Source organism: Myotis lucifugus, unplaced genomic scaffold (genome assembly GCF_000147115.1).
Source record: "Myotis lucifugus unplaced genomic scaffold, Myoluc2.0 scaffold_1901, whole genome shotgun sequence".
Lineage (NCBI taxonomy): Eukaryota > Metazoa > Chordata > Mammalia > Chiroptera > Vespertilionidae > Myotis > Myotis lucifugus.
In genome coordinates, this window is record NW_005872949.1 from 9246 (window position 1) to 18098 (window position 8853).

Sequence of the window (8853 nt, forward strand, 5' to 3'; positions counted from 1 at the left end):
TTCCATTTTGGAAAAGACCAGGAGCTTGAGAGCGGTGAACACGCGCCAGGGGCCCTGCGCTGCTAGCCCGCAAGCTATTACCCAGCTCCGCTCTAAGGAAATCAGGCGTCGGTCGAAGGCAGAAGCCCCAGAGACCCGCACAGCTTCACAGGATATGAGGAAACCCCGGGATGTTCACGATGGTGGCCGATCCGCCGACGGGAGCCCCCACGTGGCCGGCCGCGAAGCCCCCCGCGAACGGGATCCCGGCGTCGGTGCCCAAAGCGGACCCCCGGCGCGGCGGGAGGCGGCTCCTGTTCCCGGGACCGGGTGCGCCGCTGCCTTCGCGCCAACCTGCTGGTGCTGCTGACCGTGGTGTCCGTGGTGGCGGGCGTGGCGTTGGGGCTGGGGGTGTCCGCGTCCGGTGGCTCGGCGGCGCTGGGCCCCGCGCGGCAGGCGGCCTTCGCCTTCCCCGGGGAGCTGCTGCTTCGCCTGTTGCGGATGATCATCTTGCCGCTGGTGGTGTGCAGCCTGATCGGCGGCGCCGCCAGCCTGGACCCGAGCGCTCTGGGGCGCATGGGCGCCTGGGCGCTGCTCTTTTTCCTGGTCACCACACTCATAGCGTCCGCGCTCGGCGTGGGCATCGCGCTGGCTCTGCAGCCCGGAGTCGACGGCACCGCCGCCGGCACAGCCATCGGCAACGCTTCTGTCCCGAGCGACGTCTCGCAAGACGCGGTCCCCAGCAAGGAGGTGCTGGATTCCTTCTTGGATCTTGTGAGGTCAGAACCCGCCGCCGCGGGGGGAGGGGAGCGGGGAAGAGGGGACTTCAGCCACGTGGGGAGGGAATGGTGATCGGGATGGCGGGAGTCGGGGCGCGGCCAGGAGCGGGGGTGGAGACCTCCAGGGCCTCGGGAAACTGTAGGGGAGGCTGGGGGGAGCTCTGGTCTTTCAAGGGGGAGGAGAGATTCCCCGGGAAGGAGGCTTCTAAATGTGGGGGACTGGAGACATAAGGGGGGGACCCCACCTGAGGGTGCTTACAGAGAAAAGGGAAAGTAATGCTTGGGGGATATAGAGGGGCTCTCCTATCAGGGGAGGGGATCCTGAGGCTTCCCAAGGGGACTTTTGGTGGCCAAGGGCCCCCGGAGGGGCTTCTGGATGAAGGTTTGAGTCCAGGGTCTGGATAGATCCCCTGATCCCCACCAGGTCTCTTCCTAGTCCCAGGGCTTCCCATGCCACGTGACACCCAGACCCCCAGGCTCTTTTCTCAGCCTCCCTCCCACCCCGCTCAGCTGGGCCCTGGTGGCTTCCCCGACATACACTGAGTGGCCAGATGATTATGACCACCCCATCAGCACAATGAAGTGAATTAGTTACGCAAATAATAATAATAATAAAACCTTGAGAGTATTTGCTTAGGAAGTTTTCAATATCCAGTATTTTTGGAAGTGTCAATGAAGTACCGATGGGGTGGTCATCTGGCCGCTCAGGGTCTGTTCCTGGTTAAGTCCTGCCACCTCCACCACTTTCCATTCCATCCCCTCCTGGGTGCCAGAAGGGGGCCAGTTACCAAGGGGGCAGATGCTTCTCCTTCTGGCCTCTGCTCCCCGAGCCCCTCCCTCCCTTACCCCAAGAACGGTCCTCCCTCCTTTTAAAGGGGACAGACTGCTGGGTCCACATGGCCTCCCTCGCCTTGGGGGCCTGCTGACTCAGTGTCTCCGGTTGGCGGGGGACTTCCTGGAAGTGGTGGAGGTAGATGATGAGTCACGGAACTGGGTTCCCCCAGCCTCTGGCGGCCTCTGTGCCGCCCGAGATGGGAAACTCACCCCAGACGTTGCAATGGGTGGCACCTCCTGGCTCGGGGAGATTAGCTGGGGCCTGGCCCGCCCTGGCTGGCCAGGGTGAGCACCAGCCCACCTGCACCCCCCCCCCCCAAGGCTGTTTATGCCGAAGGGCCTCCCCATGTGCCAGAACAGCTGTAATTCTGTATCTGTTTCAGCCAGCCACTCCCAGACTCGGCTGAAATATCTTGAGCGACACAGCTGGACGCAGACACGCAGACACGCGGCCAGGGCTGTGATGTGGCACACTGACAGCTGGGCTCGCCCCGACTGTCACATACACACGTCCTATCACGACAGCGGCCGCGGGAACACAGATGCACATTCATGACGCACACAGCCGCCTCTTGTCTTCCTCTGTCCCCACCTCTTCTCAACGGCCCAGAGCCGCCCGCCAGCCCCCAGGGCCAGCCTGCCCTTTTCTCGGAGGAAGTGGCTGATGCAAGATGTCCAGGGTATTAAGTTTGCCTCTTGGGGTGGAGCTGAGGCCAAAGGTGACCCTGCCCCAGACTGCCTGGGGAAGCCAGCATTTCTGACCCGCCACGGAAATCCTTTCGGGCTAGGATGACAGCCTACTGGGGCCCTGGGAGACCAGCTCGAACTCCCACCCCCTGTAACTGTGCAGGCCAGGTTCTGCTCTGCCTGACCGAACCTAGCTGAGGCACAGGGGGTGGGGGCACATATTTGGGGGCAATGGGCGGGCCTGCAAGGTTCTGCCCACCTCAGGAGGCCAACCCAGCCCCTCAGATACCCCCCTCTTCCCCCCTGTGGTAGCTAATGACCGCCCCCATGTCTATCTTTACAGAAATCTCTTCCCTTCCAACCTGGTGTCTGCAACCTTCCGCTCAGTGAGTCCTGGAGGGGGCGAGGGGGAATCCCCAGGGGGGAGGGGGTGGGCAGGGAGGAAGACAGCCAGTCGCAGCCCCTTGGTGCTTGTGTGGGTGGTACCGGCCCACGTATTTACAGGCACTATTTCAGGGTTCTGGGGTGACCTCTGAAAGCCATCCACCCCGCTCACCCACAAATGAGGATACGGCTCCCCAGCGCCCGTGGGGTTTTAATTCTAGCTGTGTGATGCTGGGCAACTGCCTTTATTTTTTTTGAACCTCGGTTCCTGCCTCCAGGAAAGGGGCATGAGCATTCTTATCCCAGTGGGGCTGCTGGTGGGAGGGAATGAGATGATGTGTGAAGGGCTTTTTGGCCGTTATAGGAGCCAGTCCGGCGGGGAGGGGGGGGGGGGGGCGGCCCTGGATGAGTGTGACACTGACGCTTCCCAATCCCCTTGCAGTACTCTACCTACTACACAAAGGACAACGGAACCTATGTGAAGGTGAGCGCAGGAGAAGGGTGGGGGGCCCTAGCCTCTGTTTACCCCCTGGTTGTCTAGCATTTGGTGTGTAATTTGGTTTTAAACTCTGTGCAGCCTTTCTCCAGTGTCAGTCCCTCTGCCTTTCTGGAGTCTCCATGTTGACCCCCTCTTCTCCCCCACTCCCCACTGTGGTCCAGGCTCTTGTTCCACCCCGACCCCAACCCCCCAACCCCCTTCCTGGCCTCCTCCCAGATCTGTTTGTTTATTTTCTTTAAAAATATATTCCATTGACTCTTAACAGAGAGGAAGGGAGAGGGATAGAGTCAGAAACATCGACGAGAGAGAAACATCGATCAGCTGCCTCCTGCACACCTCCCACTGGGGATGTGCCCGCAACCAAGGTACATGCCCTTGACCGGAATCGAACCTGGGACCCTTCAGTCCGCAGGCCGACGCTCTATCCTCTGAGCCAAACCGGTCAGGGCCGAAGTGGTCTTTTTAAAGTACAAGCCGGTCCCTGCCTCCCCCCTGCTCAAAGCCCCGCCACACTCCCGGGTGCCCTCAGAAGAAAGCCCGGGCTCCTGGCCACAGAGCATAGGACACTCTGAGGTCAGACCCCCGCCCCCTCGCCCTCCCAGTCTCATCTCGAGATTCTGCCCGACTCATTCCCCTCCAGACACAGTGGGTTTCTTTCTGCTTTTTGAACGCCCAAGTTGCTCTCATTTCTACGCTGTTGCAAATTATTTCCTCTCTCTAGAACAGCGGTTCTCAACCTGTGGGTCGCGACCCCTTTGGGGGTCTGAACGACCCTTTCACAGGGGTCGCCTAAGACCATCGGAAAACACAGATATCATGACATATTGTTTTTGTGATGAATCACTATGCTTTCATTATGTTCAATTTGTAACAATGAAAAGACATCCTGCATATCAGATATTTACATGACGATTCATCACAGGAGCAAAATGACAGTTATGAAGTAGCAACGAAAATAATTTTATGGTTGGGGGTCACCACAACATGAGGAACTGTATTAAAGGGTCGAGGCATTAGGAAGGTTGAGAACCACTGTTCTAGAACTTTCTGCCACCCCTTCTTTACCTGGTCACCCTTGCTGTCCTCTAGGTCTCAGCCCCTTCTCCAGGAAGCCCTACCTGATTACCCACACCCCTGAGCTGCAAGCCCCTACCCCCTCAGTTCCCACACTCCCCAGGGTTCTCCAATTTCAACCCTGCCCACTCTGGGGGATTCATGGTCGTAGGTCTGTTTCCCCTGGACCTGGACCACCCTGAGCCTTGGTAGGAAGGGACCTGAGTTGATGAGTCCCAGTACTGCCCAGGACAGGCCCTCAGTGAGTTTGCAAGTTGACTGAGCATCCCCCTCCCGTCTCCATCTGTTCCTTGCCCAAAGGCGGCGGGTGAGGTGGAGGGTATGAACATCCTGGGCCTGGTGGTGTTTGCCATCGCCTTTGGCGTGTGCCTGCGGAAGCTGGGGCCCGAGGGGGAGCTGCTCATCCGCTTCTTCAACTCCTTCAACGACGCCACCATGGTGCTGGTCTCCTGGATCATGTGGTAGGTGGTGGGAGAGGGGGCTTGGGGTGTCGGATGGGGTGACCTGTGCACTTCTTAGAGCCAGAAGGCCTGGATTCAAATCCAGCATTGACCATCCCAGGGCTGTGTGACATTGGGCAAGTGACTTACCCTCTCTGTGCCTCAGTTTCCTCATTATCAAATAAGGACAGTGCTGTATTCCATGAAAGCTTAGACCAGTGATGGCGAACCTTTTGAGCTCGGCGTGTCAGCATTTTGAAAAACCCTAACTTAACTCTGGTGCTGTGTCACATATGGAAATTTTTTTATATTTGCAACCATAGTAAAACAAAGACTTATATTTTTGATATTTATTTTATATATTTGAATGCCATTTAACAAAGAAAAATCAACCAAAAAAATGAGTTCGCGTGTCACCTCTGACACGCGTGTCATAGGTTCGCCATCACTGGCTTAGACTGATACTAGCACCTTGATCTTACTGGAAGGTGACAAAAACACAGCCAAGCTATAGCCACAGCCTGGCGAACACATCTCAGTTTTAGATTGAAAGGTAATCAAATATCTGCTTTTGGATCAATGATCTAAAATTGCACCCACTGCCCTAGCCGATTTGGCTTCCGTGGATAGAACGTCGTCCTGCAGACTGAAGGGTCCCTGGTTCCCTTGTAGTCAAGGGCACATATCTGGGTTGCAGGCTCCTCCCTGGCCCTGGTTGGGGTGCCTGCGGGAGGCAACCAATAGATGTGTTTCTCTCACATCGATATTTCTCTCTGTCTTTCCCTCTCTCTTCCACTCTCTCTAAAAATCAATGGAGAAATATCCTTGGGTGAGGAATAATAAAATAACATAAAATAGTACTGGCTTTATAGGGTTATCACAAAGATGAAACAAGTGACTGGGTATAGAAAGGTCAAGAAAGCACTTAGAAAGTGTTTTAAGTGCCTGGCCCTACTGAGCATTCACTTACTATAACTACAGCTCTTACATTATGGGTTTTGTTAAATGACCTTAGTTAATGAGAGAAAAAAACATGTTCACAGGCCTCTGGCTTCCCTACTTTCCCCTCCCCAGCCTCACACTGATTCTCAGGCCCCGCCCTGGATCTAAAGGTCAGAAATTGGGAGGGGGGCCAGGGTTGCTGAATTTTAAAAAATATATATTTTTATTGATTTCAGAGAAGGAGGGAGAGGGAGAGAGTTAGAAACATCAATGATGAGAGAGAATCATTGATCGACTGCCTCCTGCACACCCCACACTGGGGATCATGCCCGAAACCCAGGCCTGTGCCCTGACCGGGAATCGAACCATGACCTGCTGATTCATAGTTTGATGCTCAACCACTGAGACACACGAGCCAGAAAAGTTGCTGCTTTTTTAAAACATATTTTATTGATTTTTTACAGAGAGGAGTGGAGAGGGATACAGAGTTAGAAACATCGATGAGAGAGAAACATCGATCAGCTGCCTCCTGCACACTCCCTACTGGGGATGTGCCCGCAACCAAGGTACATGCCCTTGACTGGAATCGAACCTAGGACCCTTCAGTCCGTAGGCCAACGCTCTATCCACTGAGCCAAACTGGTTCTGGCTGCTTTTTTTTTTTTTTTTTAATATATATGTTTTTATTGATTTCAGAGAGGAAGGAAGAGGGAGAGAGAGACAGAAACATAAATGAGAGAGAATCATTGACTGGCTGCTTCCTGCATGTCCCCTACTAGGGATTGAGCCCACAACCCGGGCATGTGCCCTTGACCGGAATTGAACCTGGGACCCTTCAGTCTGCAGGCCGACGCTCTATCCACTGAGCCAAACTGGCCAGGGCAAGCTGCTGGGTTTTTAACAAGCCCTATACCCCGCCCACCTGATTCCAGTGCAGCCGGCATCTAAGAAGCTGCTGTGCGGGAATCAAGTGCAGCTTGACTAATAAGAGCACCTTGCTGGAGAGGCTGCGATGTGTTGTGGGTCAGAGCTGGGTGGTCTGGGTTCCCATTATCGGCATGGCCACTTCCTAGCTGTGCCCGACAACCAGTTACTTCTCCCTCTGTACCTCAGTTTCCCTACCTGGCAAATGGGGCTGAGCGGACCAGGCACAAAAAAGTTAATACACACACACACACACACACACACACAAAGTTAATACGTGTAAAGTGCCTGGGACAGTGCCTGACTTACAGCAGGCTGGCAGAAAACAATGTTAGCTAATATGTATCCAGTACTTGACTTGTATAATTTCTTGGCATCGCTCACTGGCCAGAACATGGGCATTTGGCCAAACCCAGGGGCACAGGTTGCTGGGAAACGGTGCCTTTCCTCTCTTACTAAAGAGGAAAAGGGTTTGGGAGACACCTGGTAATAGCGATCAAGCCGTCCCGGACAAGGCAATCCTGGGGGGCCTCCTGGCCCGGAGGCATAAACACCCCGGGATCTTCCCTCCAGGAGAGGGTGCTGAAGTTTATGGATGAATTATTAAAAAGCACTCAGCTCATTTCCACTGGCATCTCCTTTCGTCCTCTCAGCATTCTTATGAGGTTGGGAGCATTACTGTTGCTGCGTTACGGGGACCTATCAAATGTTGTTAATTCGGTGGTAGCTGTAAGAGAGTCGAGAAAGGAGCTCCCTGGTGGGGACGGTTCTGTCACACTCGGGGGCTCAGCACATCGTACAGGCTTCATGCCTCGGAGCTGTCGTTAAGACGTGAGCCATGGTCTTCTCCTTTTTCACGATGTGGTGAGAGATCATCGTATTGGTATAAGTCATACCAGCTGCTGTAACAAAGGAACCCGGAAATCGTAAATGACTCACTCATGGTGCGTGCTTCTCTCTCCGTCATGTGTTGAGTCCAGATCTGGTTGGTGACGCTACTCCAAGTGGCGAGGGAAGCACCAGGCTCCTTTGATCTCCTGGCCACGCTATCTCCAAGGGGAGAGGGCACGAGGAGGGCAGGGGAGGTGCCGGGTTCCCACACACACACTGCTCCGGGCGCCTCCTGACTCCGAGGGGGCCGGTGGCCAGGCTGTGTGTGGGGCCCAGTGCCTGGCCCTGAGTGGGCACGTGCTCAGAGGCTGCCCTCTGTCTCCTGGGTGTTAGGTATGCCCCCGTGGGCATCTTGTTCCTGGTGGCCAGCAAGATCGCGGAGGGGGACGACGTGGGGAAGCTCTTCGCCAAACTCGGCAAATACATCCTGTGCTGCCTGCTGGGCCACGCCATCCATGGGCTCCTGGTGCTGCCCCTCATCTACTTCCTCTTCACTCGGAAGAACCCCTACCGCTTCCTGTGGGGCATCACAGACACGCTGGCCACCCGCTTCGGGACCGCCTCCAGGTGTGAGCTCGGGGCGGTTTAGAGCCAAGGGACCTGGAGCAGGCATCCATGTCCTGTCTGAAGGCCCCTGGGCTTCTGTGTTTGGGGACGTTGGGGCTGGACACAGGGGCTGGACTTTCCCAAGTTTCTCCTGAGGTCCCGGATCCCAGCCCACCTAAAATTAGGAAACTACTGCCTTAGAGATCTCTTCCTCCCTGAGAACCCTTCCTTCCCACCAAGGCCTGGCCCGGAAGCGGGGAGGAGGGGGGGAGACTAGTGCTCCACTCCGGATCCAACCTCTGGGAGCTCTTTCCACGTTCTCAGCTGAGCCTGTACCTCAGAAGGGGACCATCCCCGCAGTGGCAACCCCCAAGAGCAGGGGTCCTCAAACTTTTTAAACAGGGGGCCAGTTCACTGTCCCTCAGACCGTTGGAGGGCCGGACTACAGTTTAAAAAAAAAACTATGAACAAATTCCTATGCACACTGCACATATCTTATTTGGAAGTAAAAAAACAAAACGGGAACAAATACAATATTTGTATTTGCATGTGGCCCGCGGGCCGTAGTTTGAGGACCCCTGGCCTAGAGAGTTAGTAATTCTCAGCTGAGGTCCGTTCTTGGCGGAGACAGCAGGTGGGAGTCAGTGAGCTCTGAGACATTATAGAATCTAGGTATGAATTTTTGTGTGTATTTTGAGTAGCGGCGTGTCCAGGACGCCCACATGTTTCTTTGTTACTAATGTTGTGGCCCCCACCCCATAACAAAGAAACAGAATTTCCAGAGAATGAGGCCCGGAAATCAGGATTTTAAAAAGATTCCCAGGTGATTCTAATGTGCAGCCAAGGTTGAGAACCACTGGTCTACGGGATCCCT

General features: G+C 55.2%; 1 protein-coding gene across 1 annotated transcript in view; it reads left to right on the forward strand.

Moving 5' to 3' along the window:
• Positions 1–179: 179 nt before the first annotated feature.
• Positions 180–8853, forward strand: part of LOC102427951 (neutral amino acid transporter B(0)-like) — a 13183-nt gene continuing 4509 nt past the window's right edge. Inside the window, 6 exon segments of the mRNA XM_014450260.2 lie at positions 180–269; positions 271–758; positions 2623–2665; positions 3106–3147; positions 4537–4697; positions 7767–8000. Coding sequence (XP_014305746.2) covers positions 180–269; positions 271–758; positions 2623–2665; positions 3106–3147; positions 4537–4697; positions 7767–8000 — 1058 coding nt within the window.